Source organism: Diachasmimorpha longicaudata, chromosome 5, assembly GCF_034640455.1.
Source record: "Diachasmimorpha longicaudata isolate KC_UGA_2023 chromosome 5, iyDiaLong2, whole genome shotgun sequence".
NCBI lineage: Eukaryota > Metazoa > Arthropoda > Insecta > Hymenoptera > Braconidae > Diachasmimorpha > Diachasmimorpha longicaudata.
In genome coordinates this window covers 10836480-10858027 of record NC_087229.1, presented here as the reverse complement: position 1 = coordinate 10858027, position 21548 = coordinate 10836480, and the positions used below count along the sequence as shown (strand labels likewise).

Sequence of the window (21548 nt, the reverse complement as noted above, 5' to 3'; positions counted from 1 at the left end):
TCACCTGTAAAAATACACCACCCAATGCTGAATACACTATGTGATGAAAGATTTTCAATTGACTTTTCTTTTCATAAATAATTTCCAAATGTTTTGTTCATGTGTACAACACCCGGTATGTAGTAAATCCAATATGAAATGAAATACTCTTGCACTAAACTGGTTACATAAAATATTCTTAGGGTATGTCTTCAATTGCTCTTGTACTACTGTAATTGTCGAATGAATCTAGTCATATAGGATGTCAGGAGCAATCAGCGGATTTCATTCAAATTCTCGTACTGACAGAGAAAAATATATATTACCGTTCATCTAAGCGATTTCAAATCGAGAAAGCTTCATCATCATAAGTTATTTCTTATTGTTATTATTTATAGTATATTGGTGTTGGTGCTGAATGGAAAGAGATTAATCACATTCGATGTTTTGGAACTTATATCTAATATTTGTTTTTAATAATTTTCAACTTGTACCTTACTTAGTTTTTTTTTACTGTATACCACACAAAAATACGAGCTATCATTGGGATTTCATAACTTTCTTTGCAATAGCCTTTTTAATATACTCGATAACATATTTCTCTGTCAGAAGTATCTTTACTAAAAGGTGACGTGAAGAGTAATGATACACCCAAAGCTGACCTCGTTGTGTTGCCATCAAAGACCCTGATTTTAACACTTCCTCCTGCATTGCATTTTAGTCTCGATGACTTTTGGTATCAGTTTGTTACCGGAGGGGACTGAAGGCAAATGATAATGGAATGGAAAATATTTGTTTAATTGACTGATACCGGCAATTTGAAACATCAATACATTTAAATACAGCAGCTACAATGTCAATCTATTGTTATCGGATAGTGTGCTCGACCTTGTTTTTTTTACATTGGCATTATTAATAATGATAGTGAATAAATAGCGCTGCAAAATTGAGAAAACAAAGCTTCTGAGATACTGATAGGTACATGAGTTTTGCCGTTTTCGATGGAGTTAAATATACGTCAACTGTCGTTAGTTCTGTTATATCATAAAACTTATTTTTGGTAAAATAAATATTATTTTTTCTTCTGAAAATATTATCGAGATATTTTACATTTGGAAGTGTTAAGGATTTCTGTTGGCACTCATTTATCCTACATAAGCACTAATCGAGCATGGCGGATTTCAATGCGATAATTGATTATCTCATTGTCATAATCGATCATTTGACAATCGATAATCAATTTGTGAAAACCGGCATCAATGCCGCGACCGCGGTGGCGCCAATAACTAGAAAATCCCAAGGATGGGTAGTTGCTTAGCAATCAATCAATTTATACATAAAGATGGATTGTCCAAACGGTGTATATTTTTGTATAATGTACAATATTATATTATAGAGAAGGAAGCAACAAGTGATAGTTTAGTTATTGCCAAAGTATTCAATAAAAATTGTTATCCCTTCCACAATATCACCGGTACTTCTAGATGGGCTAAACATTATTTTAAAGACGCAAAGAATTCCAAAATACATTTGGCTTTAGGAATTCCCTCGTTCTTTAGTCAGCGTCTGGGAGGAAGATGATTAGACCAAGCAGGAGCCTGTGGTCGCCAACTGGGATTGAGGATATCTCTTAGAGGTAGCCGGCATCAAACGGCGCATGTCTATCAGTACCAACATCAGTATCTTTGCGTATGTATCCGTAATCAATATATACATATATTCATATGATATATACATATATATGTACATACATAAGCGTCGCGACGACGCTTTCGAGGGCTGCGCAAACGAGTCAAAAGGTAGTTTGCAATCATGCCACCACCCTGACACACCAGCCATTCGTCACACTCCGCGCCAGTCGACGTCGAATACCTAAGAACGAACCTAAAAATTATTAAATAATAATATTAGTAATAGTAATAAAAACGTTCGATTCATCGGCTTCTTCATAAATTATGCCTCGAAGTTATATAAGCAAAAAAATAAATTTAGTGTTAACAAAAATTATTTGATGAGTGATATTTCCACTGCAACGACGACCAACCAGGCAACGAGGTGAACGTCGTAGCTCTGGTACTGAGACCGATTTGACAGAGAAATTTTCTGAGAAACGACATTGAGAAGCTGTGATATCTCGAACTCCCACCCCAATACCTCACAATGAGGATATTGAGTTTTGGGAATAATCGAGATCCATCATAATCAATGGACCTTTTTTCTTCTTGAATTTTCTTTCAAGAATGCCACCCTTCCAAGGTTCATCGAGAACATATTATATATGTTCGATTTCATGAAGTGTGGCTTGAGACTTGTGACCGAATTTTTCGAATCTCGCTTAGCATCATAGTCATAATAGTTATATTTTTTTTTCGATTTTTCCCCGCAAAGTGTGCTTGACCCAGACTCCGCCTCCCCCTCGATACCTCAACAGTGTCTTGTGTGTAATAAATACATATATATATATATTTGAAACGGAGATGTTTAAAGTGAGCAGCAATGTGTATACCCATTTTCTGTGAATATTATCGAAGAAGAAACATGTGTTTTTTGTGTCAAGGACGGATCAAATAATTTGTTTTTAATTTATTCATTTTTTTGTGGGCATCAGCAAATTAATTTTCACACTGACGAAAAAGGGGATTCTTCGAATTTGTGTGACGTGAGTCGGCAGATGAGTCATTTTAATAGAAGGAAAAACTTTTATTCAACCTTTATTTTATAAAAATATTGGGTTCCCGGGATCATGTGAGCAAAAGAATGACCTACTTTTTTAAAATTTATTTTTCACATAAAAAAGTGACTTTTTTTCATAATTTTTCTCGCGATTTCTTGTGGATCTATTAGCCTACATATCATTTTGAGAATGTAAAACTGCTCCGCACGGTCCATACGTCACTCCAGTAGTAATTTTTTCACGGAGACAATCTTATCAACATTTTTGTAGGCGAATCACCCAAAAAATGGACTTGGCCCATTGTTCCATAGATCAATTTCATTGGAGTACAATATTTATTTGAAACTTTGACTGCTCAATGAGATGCAAAATATCGGGGCCGTCATAGTTTTTTTTTGCCATTGAATCTCATTTAGACAAAAGCCATATCATTTCAAATTTCTAATCTCCAAATCGTTATCTCATTGCCATTTATTTTAGTTGTTCTCCAAAAATGAAAAATATTATAAAAATTCTCCTGTCAAACACTATTCTACTCTTTTACCTGGGGGAATTATCCCCGGATGCTTGCTAAAATTAATGAAAATCATTTCGATGATCGACAATTTTTGATTCGGCAGAGAATCCGTTAACTACACTCACACAAATATACATACACAACATCAACGAAAAACTATTTATAAAATGAGTTTGAACCCCGGTTGAGTCGCATTGACGAGAATGCGTGTGTGAGCCGCGCCTCGGTGAAACAATTCGCCTCTACCCCATGGTAAAAATAGAAACCCTAGGCTAGCTAAATCGTTGCTCATAAATACCAAGGAAAAAAATATGATTCCGATGAATTTTGAGGGATCATTATTCGAGTTAAAAAAAATCTATAGTCCGGATTGATTTTCATGATGGAAGGGAAGCAGGGGTAGATTAATGAGCTCACATATGAAACTACATAAGGGTGAAAAATAGTGTGAGAAAGGGATGCGGGACGACATTCCAAACAGATCACGGATGCTTATAGAAACATTGCGTAACAAACGTTTCGGGTTAGACCGGTGGGTGAAGTTGCTCAGTGCTTGCGGCAAACAGCGCCACATCGTGCGCTTGCGTACTATTCTTTTTTATCTCTTGGTTAAACTGCCTTTACAGTGTATAAACACCACGAGTTTTTCAGTCTAAGCGGTTTCAAATGTCCCACCCTTTCTTGAAAGCATAAAAATCGAGACGAAAAAAAAACAGTCGCATTGATAGAGAATCGCATAATGTGCAGATGATAAAAGTCGATTATTTTCAGGAAATAAAAAATCGCGTGACGTCGGAATGCAAATGGCGGACAAACGAGTGATGGAAGTGAAGAAAAAGGTTTGAGTGAAGCTGATGAGATGCAGCAGCAACAACAACAGCAGGGTCAAACTGGCCCCACGTCCAATGGAATTGCTGGGGGGCAGGTGTCCCTTGGGAATATCAGTCCTCCTCAGGTCAGCCCAGCGACTGGGACTACGGCTGGTATTAATCGTGCACAAGTGAATGGCGGGAGGTTTGATTTTGATGATGGCGGGACCTACTGTGGCGGGTGGGAGGATGGCAAAGCTCATGGCCACGGTGTTTGCACTGGGCCCAAGGGACAGGGAGCTTACTCGGGCAGCTGGCATTATGGCTTTGAAGTCTCTGGTGTCTACACGTGGCCTAGGTAAAGAAATTTATTCACCAAATGCCAGCGCACACACGAAAATTATAAACGAGCACCATGTGCCATGTCCTTTTGCTCGTTGAATTCTACTTTTAATGTTCTTTATCGCAATAAATTTTTAATCAAAATTCAACAAATTTCTTATGCATATCCAATATAAATTTAACAAAATTTATCAGAGAAAGCATTATGCGTATTATTTAGTTGAAATTTCTGTACACATCATATTATTCAATTTCTTCTTAACTTTTTAAATCGTGCATCCTACGAGGACTTTTTGTAAATTGTCTTCAGTGAAAATAAATCTGAGATTGTTTCGTAACTTAAGCCAACAGGCGCATCCCTCTATTGTGAAGGGGGAAAGCTAACCGTAGGGTGAGAAAATTGGGTCACAGAGTGCAAGGATAAATGTGGTTCAAGCTCAATTCGACTTCACCAGATGTGAATTTATCAGAGAAAAATAGTTTAAGGGAGGAATATACATGCCATGTTACGCATTCAATGGTCAGTCGAGTTAAAAATTAATTTTTGTGAATTCATAAGAAAATGGATTCATCGTCACATATTTAGTAAGATATTTAGGGAGTTGGCAGCGGAAGAAATTTATTGTAAATTTCTACTCTTTTTCGTGAAATAGTTTTTGTGCCATTTTGTTTAAATATACAGTAGAAACATGTAAGAATATGACGGAGTTTTTAAACAATTTTTTTCTCATTCTAACAATGGAATGAGTTCATTTCTACCCTATAATTTTTCTGATTCAATCCAATGGAGCTGTTTCAAAAGCCCTTTTATTATCATTACGTGCTTCATTAAGTGTATGTAAAATCTAGCTACTTAAATGATTACGTTTATTTCTTTAAAAAAATTCATTTCTTTTGTTGAAGATTTGTTGAAGATTTACGAAAATTTAAAAAATTATAATTTTTGTGATGGAAAAACGACATTCGTTAACTTATTTTGGTTTGTTACTAATCAATTATTTCCACTGCTTGGGGCTACGGGAAATTGAGTACATGTGAATAGCCATTAATTAATGAGTACTATTTGATGAAACAATTGGAAGAGGAGAAAAGGCAATTTTCAATTTATTCCCGAATCTACGGGATTATGGTTTATTTTAAGACGAAGGTCAACGATCTTCCGCACACACTTCCGGCGTATTTAAAAAAGCTTTACCGTCCACTCACCCTCTTGTTTCAACACCTTGTGAAACTGGGACATAAGAATTTCAACTCATCTGACCTCAAAATCCATGTTCGTGTCGTTAAGTGGGTCGAGGTCGTTATGTTTCTTCACATGCGAGTGGCGCAGGAAGATTTTTCACCCTTGATAAATGTATTGGTATACTGCTTCTCACCCCCTTCTATGATTATGAGTAGTAATTCTGTAGATGAAATAGTAAAAGTTCAATTCAAACTTTTCTTACCCAATAACCTAATATATCGGCGAATTTTCCATAAACAATAGTAATGAATAATAACTAATTTATCAGTTCATTTTTTCGACACACTAGGTCTAAAATGACAAAGTGCGCGTAACATTCCACATCCTGCATATTATATGGAAAAATAGTGTTCGGCACTCGTGGAAAAAGTGTTTACAGATTTGTAGAATGAAACCTTCCACAAGCCCAAAACCACTTTTCTGCTATTCGATCGTCATGTGCTATTTTGATTTTTTTTCTTTTCAAGTGGCTCAGCATACGAAGGACAATGGCAAAACGGCAAACGACACGGTCTGGGTATGGAGATGCGTGGAAGATGGTTATACCGCGGTGAGTGGACACAAGGATATAAAGGACGATATGGTGTCAGACAATCAACTACGTCAACTGCAAGATACGAGGGAACGTGGGCGAGTGGTCTCCAAGACGGCTATGGCTCAGAAACCTACGCCGACAGTGGTGAGTTTGTTTAACCAATGTGAAATATCTCATTTCCGATGGGTAAAAATCGATCGTCAGACGCAAATAACCGAACGATTCCCATGAACTTGGCATTATTCCGAGCTTTCTTATGAATAGTATTTCTAATGTTATATTTTATATGGATAAACGATTTGAGTAGAATTTTTTCCTCATAATTCAAAAAAATATTTAAAAAGAAAAAAAAGTCTACAGTTTTTTCAAGAAATAATTAACAATATGCTTCCTACTGATTATTATACTTTCACATACATTCTTTCAATTATCAACAAGTCATTATTCATTTCATATCAATGAAGATATCAATTATTTAGTTACCTCGATCTTTGAACCTCGTTGAAAAAATAGCCAAACAATAGTTTTCGTTTCATGAGTTGACGAGGGACAATTAATACTTTATTAAAAATGAAGAGGAAAAATGAAAATAAAAAAAAATTAATGAATAAACAGATTTTCATTTACCACTTTTATATTTTCATTTTTCTCTCCCTATGAGATTAGTCATTGAACTCTGTATGCTGTAGTCGGCCTTGAAATAAACCTCGAAATAGAGGAATTGAAAATATTTTCACCGCATTACCATTTTCTCTTACTCTGGTGAGTACATAATGCATTCCCAATGGGATTCACCGGTACGTCACTCTCCCGTTGCATGTAGGGGGAGGAAACGTGGCGTCAGATGAATTTCACTCCGCTCCATTGCTCTTGGGTGCTTTATTTAGACACTCATCAACTACAGTGCTCTATCGAACTGTTCACGCCAGGTTTGTTTGACTATTCCCCGCCATTTGTTCATTTGGAATTGACCGGATTGCTGCCAATTGACAGATAGAAGATGATTTATGTTTTATCGTCGAGGTTTCAATTCGGAGATATTATTACTGATTCTGCAATGAATGAATATTATTGCGCAATTGATGTGTTTCATAGAAAGCTCTATTGGATATTTGTTCAACTTGTATCCAAAATTTTTCTACTATTTTTTACCCTATTTTATTCTCATTTATAGAAGTCCATAGTTTAACTGCACGTTTAAGATAATGCTCAATATCATTAATAAATTGTAGATCTATAAAAGCAAATCGTTTTCCCCTATTTAAATATCATAGCAACGTACAATAGATAATAAAATAGAAAAATAATCAAAATATTGAATTGTAGATGGATGTAATTAATACCACTTTCATATTGTATGCACGTTGCGCGGCTATCAAAGTAGTTATGTCCAGCTGTGTTCAGCCATAAAATCTTCATATTATTGTTGACGAGTTGTTTTGTCATTCTTGAGTGCAATATGTTACTGCATGAAATCAATTTCAAAATTCTAATAATTATTGATATAAAATTATTTTAATTGGACACTTTGAATAAAATTTCTATAAAAAATCAACGAGATTTTTCATTCAATTTCTGTGGAAGCACCCGGTTTGTGTGAACATGTGTCAAACTCCAGCTTAAAACACTAAATGAGAAAATGTAAGGTATGAAATCCCGGGTGATATCTCGTTAGAGAATAAGCGCACGGTTTTTACACAGGCACCTGTGTTTCAAGATTGGTGGTGTACCTAAAATACACAAGCACAAGTGATTTGTAAACGACTACCACACTCATATGAATTTGCATTACATTGCCCGTAGTAAGACTCGTTGAGATGTGAGTAGAGTAATATATACATGTTATAATATATATATTATAATATATGTGTATATATATGTCTATATACACCAACCGTTCGCTACTACCACATGATACGTAAGGTAGCTATTTCAGGCAATTTGAAATCCACTCTTTGCTCCATAGCTTGACATCAGGGCTGTGACAATATTCCGTTTCAATAATCAATCTTTTGTGTATTTAATCGTACAACTATTTATTATCTAGTCATAGCCTATTGCTTACGTTTACGTGAATCCTTCAAATTAAGTTAATCATTTTTTGTTGAGTTTCTTTGAATAAATGATTTTTTACGACAGAAAAAATTTCATGTAAAGAACTTGATATTTTACCATCTTAAATATTTTTCTAACAATCATTACAATACATTATGTACACATCTCTAAAATTTGCATTTCCGTATTAAGGAGTCTCTGCAAATCTTTAATGAAAAGAAATTTGTGACCGTTGAACCTTAGCATTTTATTGCATATCATAATACAGTTAGTCAATCTAGGATAATGAAAATTACGATTATGCTGCCAAGATAGTTTTCGTGCCAAATCTAAATGATCTCTGTACAGCTCATAGTCAACTCGTCGTTCTCCCTTTTAATTATCACTTATAAACAAACATGAAAACTATTTGCATAAAAAAATGTTCTCGTTGGTGGTAATAGTCAGAAGTTTTACGTAAATTGAGTAACAATGTTGATGAACATTCGATGGAAAAGGATAGTAATAATTACTTGACCGGCCCAAGGATCTCTGAACTCAATGATTCGATTATTTTTGTGGCAGGTACTTACCAAGGTCAGTGGTTACGGGGGATGCGACATGGATATGGGGTACGGACTAGCGCCCCATTTGGTCTTGCCAGTCATTACAAACCTCCAAAACAGCAGATTCGTGCCTCGTTAACTTCCCTGAGGAGCGCTGATGGTGCATCATTGACGGCGCCCACCCCTGAACCGACTGATCGTCGAGATCGTCGGGTAGATGATAGTCGTGGGGGATTCGTGCTAAAGGCCAGGAGTGATGACCCGCCTGCACGTCGAAAAAGCCTCAATGAAAAGTCTTTGAAGAAAGGATTATTATCGGTAAGCCTTATTATTCACATAGAGAAATTCACATTTTGAAAACTTAATTTTTTAAATTCATACATTATAAGTTTGGAAAATATTGAATTGCCCAAATTATATTATTTACCAATGGAGACTTCTGCGAAACAATAATTAACATAATAATTGAATTTGTCTAATGCATTGGTTAGGTTTTTCAAAAAAAAAATATTTTCTCACTTGCTCTAGGGTTTAAAAATTCGCAAACAACGGAGTACAAGCGATCTTGAAACAAGGGGCACTGGTGGCAGCATCAGGAGCAATGCCAGCTCAGCATCGTGGATGTCAACAGAGAGCTCTCAAAGCCAGGCTTCAGCTTCAGTTCACACTGACAGTAATGCATCGTTCGTGATTGAGGTACATCTACACCTCAATTCAATAAAATTCAATTTGATGAAATATTGAAAAATATATCAATAAATTTTTTTTTACATTATTGCTCTTCAATATTTTCTTCCTGCTTTAAGGACGAGCAAATGGATGCCTCTGTAACGGAAACCTATCTTGGGGAATGGAAAAACGATAAACGTACCGGTTTTGGTATATCCGAGAGGAGCGACGGTCTCCGTTACGAGGGTGAATGGTTCAATAATCGTAAGTACGGTTATGGTGTTACGACGTTTCGCGATGGCAGCAAAGAAGAGGGAAAATATAAAAACAATGTCCTGATAACATCCCAGAAGAAGAAGCAATTGTTCCTGATGCGATCCGCAAAATTTCGCGAGAGGATAGAGGCAGCAGTTAACGCCGCTCAGCGATCAAGCAAGATGGCCCTTCAAAAAGCTGATATTGCGATATCCAGGACAGCAACGGCTCGGGGCAAGGCAGAACTAGCGGACATCGCTGCTGATCAAGCGAGGCAAGATTCTGATCTAGCGCAACAAACAGCCAAGCAATTTGCCCCCGATTTCCGTCAACCAGGCCTTGAAAGGCTCAAGAACAGAGAAATACCTAAATATGCTCCACCGCCCCAAGACGCAATGCCCAGCAAAAGTATATTGTCCAAAGGAAATAATCCTCCCTCTACAAATGTTGATCAAACAACGCCTGTGAAATCAGCAGGTATCGATGTTAATCCTCCACCAACGGCTCAATCCATTAGCCAGAGTGTCAATCAGTCTATAAGGCGTGCAAGTATGAAACCGGGGCAGAATCAAATCAATAATTCCGGGCTCATTGGTCAGACGCAAATTACTGCTAATTCTGTATTGCCGAGTGCTTTTAATAATCAACCTCCGAATCATCTTATGAATAGTTTACCGAATCAGTATGACTATAGTGGTGGTGTTAGTGGTGATTGTGGTACTAGTGCTGCTAGTGTTGACAGTGGTGGTGGACAATTTGGACAAGGCTATGATAATAATGGCAATAGTCAAGGAGGCGTCCACAATTTCTCCCATCAATATCCACCGCATTACCCTAATACTCAGGTACTATATATATATATATATATATATATATTATCTATAAATTATCTTTCTACCGTCGTCTCAATTGTTTTTCGATTTTCATAAATTAAAAAGCAAATTGGCATGGGCCTCAGGGGAAAATTATTTCAATCTTAGGCTGGCCTTTTTGAAAGTCTCCGTTTGAGCTTATTCTCAATGAGTTGACTTGAATTTTAGTGTACATTGGTAATGCCATTTCGAGTTATTAAAGTTGCCATTTTTTCCTCTAATTTTAATTGGGCAAGGCTGATGTAGGAACACATTTTAAAACTTGTAAAACTACTTTCCAAAGACGTTAGAATGTTGAATTTTATTTATTGATGGTAAAAAATGACTCATTTTATTCTTAAAAATTGATACGAAAAAAAAACACAACAAAATAATGGCCAACTCTTGCTTTCAACTTATAGATTCCCGTACAGTCTCCAACGAGGTACGAGACAATGATTGAATCTACAAGCAATCAATTCACATCAAATTTCTATGGTGTAAGGAACATGCATTTCCCTGATCAGACTATACGATTTAACTTATTTGACTTGTAACACAATTGATAACATTTTTTACCTACTTTTCAAGTATGTTTAGGCGGATGATTAAAGATATAGCAATGATTTATAGGTTTCGCCAATGGTTAACCAATACGGGCCTCCCCAAAATTCCTACAATCTTCAAATGTATGGCCAGTCAGCGATTAATCAACAGCAAATGCCTCAGCAGATGCAGCAGCAATTACAGCAGCAAATGCAGTTCCAAAGCGATCAAACGAGTGTGGAGGAACAAAGAGCTCCCTTAGGGGCAAGTATACGAAGGAATAGCAGAATTTTGACTCAACAGGACAGACCAGTTACTGGGATAGGGCAGACTCTCAATGATAGGTAGATTACTGAATTATTTGCGGTGGATGAGTGGATGAAGAAATCAGAAAATGTCTTTGAAAAAACCAGCTATTTTCAAAATGGGCACACTTCCTCTTTTTCCAATATTCACTGTAACGGAAAATGCATTCACCATAAAGAGGAAGAATTGTACTTGAAGTATGAAAATAGTTAGCCTATTCCCCACACTCTTCGATGAATTATTGACATAAAAAAAGTAAAAAGTATTATAAGCTGCAAATAGTAATAAACAGTGCATAAAAATAAAAAAGAAAACACTGATAGAATTAAAAACTTTATGCAGAATTTTGATGAAATTCATTATTTGATATTATACAGATTGGACCACTATAAGAGACCACCCAGTCGGGACAGTTCTGTTGATCGATATCGCGTCCCAACTCGATTAATTGGGTCTAGGCAACCCTCAGTGGATAAAAGCATTACATCGCAGGATGGCGTGGACAGGTAAAATTGCATTTGCCTTACACCTTATACTAAGTCGAATTGCTTTCATCATTAAAAAGAAAAGAAAAAAATTTAATGCGGATAAATTATTGTCTTGTTTATATTCTAGCGTTTAACATTATTAGTCGATAAAAAAAATGAAAAGTTTCGGTAACTTGCTAAAACGATTGTTGTTTTGGCTTGGAACATTTAATTTTTCTAATGGACCTCCTTCATATGACAGCACAACTAATTTATTGATTTTCAGAACGGTCAGAGGTGGTAGTTTAATGCGATCAGCAACTCCATTGAATGGTTCGGTATTTGGTAGCGGTGCAGTAACCCCCATATACACTCCACCAACATCAAGTCAATTTGATATTGCATTCAAGAGTCGTGGACTTGGGCAAGAGGTAATTCCAAGCGGTTCACAACCAAAACGCACCGAGAGCCTGTATGTCACACCGGCACGCACATTAGGGATTTCTAGTGGCAGCGGGAGCGGAGGAGCCGGCGGTGGGGGTGGCATGAGGGTGAGTTATTCTTTAATATCAACCGATAGAAGTAACAAATAATTTCATTAACCTCACACCCTTCCTAGCAAGCCCATAATTATTAAATATTGAAATGTATGATAATGATTCCATATCGTATTAACTTTACGACTAAGTGCATTCATTTTCGAACATTACCTCTCTTGTTTACATGTATATATATTTTTTTACAGTTATTATTTATAGCTTCTGCATAAAGCGGCAGTTGGATGTTTAATAAAATTGACAAAGCAATTGAGATAGCGTTCGAAACAATCCGTCTAATCCTCAAGTCCAAAAAATTTGCCTCTATCTGTCTGTAACTGTGTGGTGTTTTCTTTTTTTGTGCTGTGTTCTGTGCATGCGATCTCAGGACACGAGCAGGACGGTCCCCGCCTTCGCCGCAACAACACAGGGCCGCGCTACTTTATGAGTATAAGTACACTAAAAAGTTATCTAACAATTCAATAATCCTGAATTAAATTCATCAAGACTTTTCTTTAATATTCAAATTTCAACTGAACTGCGTGTGAATTGACGTTGAAAAATGTGAAGGATTTTATTTGTTATCAAATTAATGCTTAATGTACCTGGTAAAAGTTGTGAACGTTTAATCCGCCCCTCCCCTCCACTTTGAGATGTTATCGATATTGGCGGAAACAGAAGTTGCATCTGTATTTTTCTAAACGAATGAGTACAACAGAAATTTTATGAAAAAATAATACGAAATATGACAGAGAGCCGTCCGATTGTTGTATGACACAAGTTTCTGTGAAATGATAGATATATTTTTTTGTACTTGATGTATTTCAATTATTGTTATTTTTTCTTTACTAATTATGATATGGCAATAACTTCTCTGAATTTTCAATGTGTTAAACATTGAATTGAATGTCATTCAACTTTGATAATGAGTCTGAAAATTCCACGTTTCTCTGAAAAATCAATGGTTACACTTTTTTTTTTTAATTTTCCAGGTGAATGAGAAATTTTGTGCATAGTTTGAATTGGAAGTGAATTAAAGTCCATACCATTGAAAATTCAGATGTCATTGTTATTGAAATTTTAAGGAATTTCTAACAGTGTGATTTCGTCCGAAATATCCGTCACAGAAATTCGAAGGAAAATTGAAGTTGAACTTCAATAAAATTCTATTAAATTTTCCTATGCGTGATTAATTAGTACTTCAATTATTGTAAGTGAGTAATAATATATTGAGAAATTATATAACTGGGATTAATTATGCACTCCCTGGCAATTAATAATTTTAACAAAAAAGAACCAATAGTGCGTGACAAAACGAAGGTAAGACCGTTGTGAGGCGGTGTGGAGGCGGGGACCTTTTTTTAAAATAAATTTTCCAATCTTTTTGCTCTCCTGATTGATATTTGGCATTCTATGAAAAATCTATTTACTCTATGTTATACATATTTCATTTCTCCTGTTTATCCCTCTGAGTGAATTTCTTGAAAAATCATCCGATATTCCACACCACCACACGACGTCCTTTACACGACTTTATTCGGATGAATTATTTTTCTAATGCATGATATCGATAATTATTTCAATTCTCACGATATAATAGCTTGTCGTACCCCGTGATTAATTATAGTGCACATTTTACAAATCATTCGGTAATGCTTTTTTTTGCAAATTGAAATTCTATCCAGCGATTAACAAACGCATATCTACTAGTTTTTTTATTTTTCACGGGAAATTACCAATTATTTTTTAACTATATTAGTCAACTTCGCCATGCTTACTTCAATGGGTTATTTATTTTTTTAAATATATTTTTTTGTCATGTATGCTAGGGTGAAAAAAAACCAAAGAAATCCGTAAAGCATATTATGAAATTTATTAATTTGTTTTATATTTACATGTCATGTAAAACATCGATTTTCTTTTTCATTTTCGAACGGTGAATTTTATGAGAATTTTAAAACTACTTATACTTTAATACGGCGTTTTAATAAGATTCCACACCATCATTTCCCCTCAATCCGTTTCATGTGATATAAATAATTTTCTATGTGATATTGTCATTTAGTAAAGTACTTCTTTCCATATAGATGTATGAGCTACTAAAATATGTTCTCCAAGAGAGGCGCAATCGTCCACAATGGTTGGACCTCGATTATTTATTATACATTAACTTGATTCCAATGACACGAGGCATGATATTGAGGAACAAATGAACAATTAATAAATTCTATTATATTTCATTTCTCATTATTCCAAGAAAAAATGCAAAAGAAATCCACAATTACCATCTGGAAAAGTTTTTCATTTTCAATTATTATATTTTGCTATTCGATTAAAATGCCAGAATAGATAGTGAATCAATGTCATTATTTTGCTCGTTATTAAGAAAAATACTGATTTTTTAATTTTCCAGAGCCATTGAAAAATCGAAATTTTCATAGTCCTGAACTTTTCTCTTTGTGCAAATACCAAAAATCTAAAAAAAAAATACTGAAGAATACAGCGACTTTGCCTTGTTATAGGAGATTGAACAAAGTGCCAAGAATTATATTAACAGAAAAATTTATAAATATAAGTTATGGAAGTAACGATAATGTGAGGTATATTCCGAATGAGCTTTTAACTTCTAAAGTTCTGAAAATATTAATTAATGTTCTTGACGAAAAATATGCGACGTGGCGGTCACCAGTCAATCTATTCTCGCACAACTCTCAAGCTTTATTTTAATGTTTTTAGTATGAAAGCCACCGAAACCTCGCTTTACTTCGAAAATGAAACAGCAAATAATGTTAATATATGTAAACGAGTGTGATATCAACTTGTGAGTTGAATTTCTGTAATTCTATAAAGATATAATAAAGTATGTTCGCATAATTCCTATGGAGAGAACCTCGGGAAATCACCCGATGACTATTTATAGATGCCATTGAGATACTTATGGTACGAAAAAAAACCGAAAGGAGGGAGATTGTTTTTTACATTATTCTGTCGAATTTTTTCAGTTTAAAACAGATTTCACCCCACATTAAGTAAAGTAAAGTAAAGTTGAATGAAAATTCAACAAGCTTTTCTGTTCAATGTTTCAACTTTGTTCATCACTGTTTCGTTTAATTTGATAAATGGCTACAAACCGCACGTGGTAATCTATTGTTTATATTTCAAATATTTACCACTCTTGAATTTCCTAATTTACATGGATGATCTGGCCAATTACATAAGTAGCCCAAACCCTGAAGAAAATGACTCAAAACATCGAAATTTTGAGTGTCACAATACCGCATAAATTTTTTGGAGGTATCGAAAGGTGAAACTGGCTGCTCTGCTCTTCTTTAAGGAAGAGATATTTTTAACCCTTCTAATTTTAACACTAGATAATAGATGATGCATTGAGATGATTATCTTTATTCAATTCATTCTGTTACTTCGTTCTTATTCACATTTATGATTTTGTCAAGGATGATGAAATTTATCATACATGGAGAAAAATATTCAATGAAAATTAGGTATTTTTTGGTGAATAAAGCAGAACGCAACTGAAACTGAAATACTGGGCAAACCGCACTCATGTTTTTAAACATTCGATAGAATGGTTTATCTCCTTCGGATGACCCTGAACCTTCTACATAGAATCATTACAAAGTCAACATAATGATAAAATCATGTTTCCCACTCATTTCACTATAATTTATGCTTGCAAATGCATAACGCAAAGTTTCCCGAAATTTCAATGTTTTCAATGCCTCTTTATATTGCGTGAACAATAACGTAACTGTATATAATTGAGATTGAACTATTTTAACGGTTAATGAATGTATCCCAGCTCGGTGGGAGAGTCGAGGATACGAGCAAACTTCGTCGCGTGATGCTATTTCGGTAATGCTGAGGGACCACTCTGATCAGTCTGTCGCCTGGTAGCCTCACAGGGAGGGCTGTTCTACTGTGCATTACGGTTTTCAAATGTTCACTTTGAAAATATTTATGAAATACTATTGATCTCTACTTTCATGCGCTATTCCTATAAAATTATTGATTCGGAACGAAAGATGGGGAGATATTGATCGAGTGAGATGCATTTTGGCGAAATTTTTCAAGGTTGAAAGAGTGATCATTACGCATAACGTCGAAAATGTTTTGGTCTGAACCGGACGAAGAAGAGGAGGCGCTCCTCTGCAGTCCGGCTCTTATGGCCAGGAGAGCCTCCGAGTCGTGGATTGTAGCACCTCCCGTTGAGGTATACGAGAATGTAATTGAATAAAATTGTCGCATTAATGCAGGCGTCGGACTCAGTTTTGGCTTGCCTTCAAAAACTAATACCCCATGCCGATCTGTGGCAATGGAATTCCAATGGCGAATTTCTTCCCATCATACATAAAAATACTCATTGAGTTAACATACGACAATTCACGCACAGCAAAGAAATCCTAAAAAATTTAATGACAATCTATTCGATGGAATGTTTTTTGAGTACTTATTGAACTTCTATTAAGAATTCTTAAGCAAAACAAAAACACTGGAAAAATAATTGAACTGTTGAATTTTTAAAAAGAATCGTTTTCTAAAAACTCACAAAGTTCAATAGAAGCTCAAACTTTTTCCATTTTGTTTCAAAAACATTGAAATAAAAATTTTCCTATTGTGTAAAAAATAACATCTAGATTGAAGAAGAAAATATGGAATCACGATTGAACTGTTTAGGCAATACCAGTGAATTCGATGCCCCTGCAGAGGAAGAAATCTCTACCGGATGTTGCCGGACCAATTCAATTGACTGCAACTTCTCCGTTATCCAGGGAAGAGGTCAGTGTTCTTAGCAGTATGAGGCGAGAAGAAATACGACGACAAATCGACGAAAGCGAGAGACTCAGGGCTAATCCCCTGCTTTATTTAGTCAGTCCGCAGGTCAAAGTGAGTTATGCTGACAAACAAATCCTTTATTTTCCTCTAGTCACGATTAACTTATGCCTCAAACAAGCGGTTTGGCATTTAATTCAATATTTTATTGACTACAAGTTTTTACAATAATTCATATTGCTGAGAAAAACTGATAAAGCCTTTCCAAAAAAAAGCATGTTGTTGATTGAATTTTTGTGTTTATAAATGATTCCAGGACTGGTTTTCCCGACAACAATTGGTAATGTTGGTTTTATTCATCAACATATCGCTGGCTCTCATGTTCTTCAAACTTCTAACGTAGCAGCCGGCCAGTGAAAAATTCTACAAGTGCGTTTTAAATACAACCTGAGAGAATAAAGTCCAACGATGGGAAAGTGATGATCTTTTGATTAAACTGTATCGAGCTCTGACGGAAAAAATAAACTAAAAACGAAAAAAATTGTTTCCAGCTACAGATTAGAGGGATGACTCTACTTTCTTCGAGAAGGTAATTGTCATCGTCATAATACCGGCAACAGTTATCACTAGAATGGAAAATAGTAAGCCAAACAATAAGATAAAATAATGGAGTGAAAAGTGGGAAGGATGAATACGTCGTCATAAAAAAAATTGTATTTGTATGAGGACTGGTTGATTTTTGAAGCAATGAAATAATGAAACGGACGCAACCCCACTGAAATTTGCATATTGACGAAATAAAAAGCGTGAAAACTTTATGATAAACTAATGACACATGAGCGCCAATGATTTTGTGAAAAACCTCATTGAATTTGTGACGTTCAGTGTTAAATTTTGACGAATCAAAATCTAAATGGAATATATATATATATATTTATTTTAATTTATATATATATATAAATATATATAAATTAAAATAAATTAAATTAAATTATACAGTTTCGATACAGAAACAGCAGATGTGGGCTATACCCTCACTTTTATAAAGTTTATAAGTATTTACTTGGAAGTTTGATAGATGAAATGTTTGATAGAGCCAGGATTCGCAGGTACTTTAACAAAAAAAAATGAAAGACCGAAGATGGATTGCTGCAGGTTAAATATCTGAAGAAGCTTGTTACTGTAAATAAATATACCTTAAAAAATTTTCTTAAAGAATTGAATTGTATACTTGTGTGAATGACAGTAAAGAGTTTTAAGAGGAAAAGAGCCCTTTGGCTAGCATCAACGAAGGGACAGCTTGTCAATAATAACGCTAATAAAAAAATGTATCCAAATAAGAGGTACCGCGTGCCTTCTATGCCTTCCAATTGTCTTATCATGTTTCAAATTTCATTTATCTTAATCTGTAATTAAATTGGTCGTCTTTGCATCGAAAAAAAAATGATAAATCATTTCTATTGCAGAAAAACAAAATAAGGAAGAGGATAAACTTGTCCCTTGAAGTAGTAAATTGTCCGTAAAAAGAGAAAGAATGGAAAATTAACCCGAAAAACGTCGTATGTAAAAGAAGAAAAACTATTGTCTCCTCTATTTTTTGTTTATGATAGATGTTTGCAGCTATTTGTCAACGAATTGTGTTTTTTTTTAAGAATTGCTATTTTTATTAGTTCATATAATGTGAGTGGGCCAAGGGGAACAAAATGGGAACAGTTGCCGTGAATTATTTGATATTTTGTTGAAATTGGGGTACATTTTCCAATAAAAATTTCACTGAAACCATCTAAAACAATAAATTTTCGACGCAGTGATGTACATTACTCAGCACAATTTGTAAATATTAGCTAATAATTGGATATAATGAATTATACAGTGCCAAATGGACAATTAATGAGTTACCTGAGCTCAACTCATAAATTCGCCAATTTTATGCGATTTTCCGTCGACACCTCTTGACTATTCTTCGAACAAATCCCCTCGAAATGATGAAATTATTTTAAAAAATTGTTGAATGTCCTTGGAAATTAGTGAAATGGGATGGTGATATATTTGTGGTGCCAAGTCGATAATTATTTTTTTCTCATTGACAATTGAAAATCAATATTTATTGTTATTGGCTTTAAGTTTTTCGAATTAATAATAATGACAGGGACGCAATTAAAAAATGATATGTATGAATTTTATTATTAAACTTCTACACTTAGATCTTGATCTGCATATATATATATTTGGTATATGTATGGAAAGCAAAATTGTTATCAGCTTTAATTTTCATTGCGCCAAGGAGGATAGTGTAATATCGTTAATTACTCTTAATTATTCACTATTTATCATTCTAATGCTAGGATCATATCACAACAAATTGCCATTATACACGTAATAAAAAAAATGAATAAATAAAATATATTTACACGAAACGAAACAAGAATGTTGAGTTAAAATTGTATAAATGAAATTTCTGATTTACTACGGGCGCAAAGAAGAAAAAATAATGAGCAAAGCACGAATAATTTGTTAATTTACAATGACCGGAAAACTCAATAAACTTATATCATATTTCACAGAAAGGTCTATGAGACATTTCTCGTCCCTTGAAGACAGTATTGAATGTACCTTTAATAAATAATACTTCATGTATGAATGGGGGGAATTTCTTTACTTTTTAAGAATTGGATGGATACAACGAAAGAGATGAATTTTCTTGAGAACTCATTGAAAATACTGAGTGATAGATGGAATTATCCCTCACAGAATGACATCGTTATCATCCAAACGAGTACTTATTCATCAGTCATTTTCTACTTTGGTACTCAAGATATGTAATGGTAAAACATCAATCGAAATCCGATAGAATTTTTCCCAAATTTTCCATGGAACCTCACACGGTTATCTTCTCGCGTTTCCCCTTCACATCCGATATTTTTATTCTCTGTTATTTCCATCCTTTCATTTATCATCTGAGAAAACGAACACAAACAGACCCACTTATCCCACTCTTCTTATCTTTCATCTCAACAGCAATTGAACTCTCCTGATCATTTGTTTACGCATTAGCCCGGTAATTCAAAGACTGGCGTTATACAACTCAATGAAAATACATAAACGGTCACTTACACATTAAATGATGTGCAAAATAACAGTATCTATTGCTAATTTAGTTTTTAGCAAATATAATTACCCTGTATATGCAATATAAGACCACTTTCCCATGTATTTTTCGTTTAGAAAGTCTGAAATCCTCAATCGTTTCGAATCGTTCACATCTGACAATTAGCGATTATAAATAATGGAGGTTCAGCATCCACGCGTGCTGTCACGACCTCGACATGGTGTCCACGAACCTGCCGCATGATGTCTACCTCTCTCCACTGCCCACCTCATGCTACAAACAACGCACCTTCAGGTCATCTTTATAATCATCTTATATATTGAAACAGCGGGAGTAAAATGTCCACTCTTTATAATGTGCACTATGTTTTGTTTTTTTTTTTTTTCTGCGACGTAGATAAATATATCTTTTTTGAGCGTGTCAAGGTCTATGTTTTGGGCAAGCCTTGATAGCCCAATCATTTGTGAGCAGTCAAAAAAAGGGAATTTCAGAGTGTTTCAGTATTATTCTATCAGGAAAAGGCCCTTAATTTCCTTAAATAAATGCCCTGAATTGACATTACAGGACTTTAAGTCTACAAGATCATGATTTTCGAAGACTTTCCACACGGAAATCTGAGTTTGGGTTATTGTGATAATCGATGGAGCAGCACAATTCTCAATATATTATCTTTTAATTCAGAAATTTTTAGTATTATTATTTATTTTCATATGTATACCCTCTCGGGTCCGTACATTGTGTCCCTTTCTTATTTCCTCACAAAAATAAGACAGAACATAGTAGAAATTTTTAGCATTATTCTGTTATTGGACGGTGAAAATCAATGTTTTTTTTCCTTCATTTTGAAAAGCCTTGTAAGATTTTAAAGCATAGAGGGTTTTAAAGACAGTTTTCTAAGGTAATTTTATATTTCATATAGCCTTTGAATTGAGATCAAAAAATGTTTTTTCAGACTTGAAAAAATTTGGTTGAAAACTCACCGGTTTTTCTGAGTAAAGTCTGCTCAATTTCTTTTTAAAAATTCCACAGATACGAAGATTTGAAGTATTGTTTCAATGATCACTATGATAATTAAATTTTTGTTTATCCCTCGTTGCTATTCTCCACAATCCCCGGGATATATACAACATTTTAAGTATAACCTGACGACAAAACCTTCATAACCTCAAACAAAAGTGGAATGTCTTTTCTAACAAAATTCATCAAAACAGGCACAAACTCGTTGATCCCCCCACTTCGCCGTCAGCCGCGCGGTAGCGACGCTTTACGGCGCTCCAATCGCTGGTCGCAGTAAACAGCTGGCGACGCGATGCGTCCGA

The 21548-nt window shown here is 34.9% G+C and overlaps 1 protein-coding gene and 1 long non-coding RNA gene across 12 annotated transcripts; one reads left to right on the top strand and one right to left on the bottom strand.

Annotated features, from left to right (window-relative positions):
- Positions 1–1443: 1443 nt before the first annotated feature.
- On the bottom strand, positions 1444–21438 carry LOC135162485 (uncharacterized). The gene is made up of 4 exons (XR_010298968.1): positions 21210–21438; positions 20299–20502; positions 1731–1863; positions 1444–1640 (listed from the first exon to the last, which is right to left on the bottom strand). It is a non-coding gene; the product is annotated as an uncharacterized LOC135162485 (long non-coding RNA).
- LOC135162480 (junctophilin-1) lies at positions 1541–19687 on the top strand. 11 transcript variants are annotated; one of them, XR_010298967.1, is made up of 13 exons: positions 1785–2052; positions 3942–4337; positions 6032–6243; positions 8719–9017; positions 9228–9395; positions 9506–10468; positions 10897–10974; positions 11108–11364; positions 11704–11832; positions 12080–12344; positions 17025–17234; positions 17437–17596; positions 17672–19687. XR_010298967.1 is itself a non-coding variant. In XM_064120990.1 (12 exons), the coding sequence occupies exons 2-12, from the start codon at positions 4030–4032 to the stop codon at positions 17521–17523; spliced, it is 2976 nt and encodes a 991-aa protein (XP_063977060.1). In that variant the 5' UTR covers positions 1541–1668; positions 3942–4029; the 3' UTR covers positions 17524–19687. The 11 variants fall into 11 exon arrangements, 10 of the variants coding, with proteins under 10 accessions (XP_063977060.1, XP_063977062.1, XP_063977059.1 ...); XM_064120990.1 differs by lacking the exon at positions 1785–2052 and adding an exon at positions 1541–1668 and having other exon boundaries at positions 17437–19687; XM_064120992.1 differs by having other exon boundaries at positions 1785–2034; positions 17437–19687.
- Positions 21439–21548: the final 110 nt, after the last annotated feature.

What these genes read in the sequence shown, in the direction of transcription:
- LOC135162480 (XM_064120990.1), top strand. Translation starts at nt 4,030, where the DNA reads ATGCAGCAGCAACAACAACAGCAGGGTCAAACTGGCCCCACGTCCAAT. An exon ending in GCGGTGGGGGTGGCATGAGG is followed by an intron (nt 12,345 to 17,024) that starts GTGAGTTATTCT and finishes TGAACTGTTTAG; the next exon opens with GCAATACCAGTGAATTCGAT. An exon ending in TAGTCAGTCCGCAGGTCAAA is followed by an intron (nt 17,235 to 17,436) that starts GTGAGTTATGCT and finishes AAATGATTCCAG; the next exon opens with GACTGGTTTTCCCGACAACA.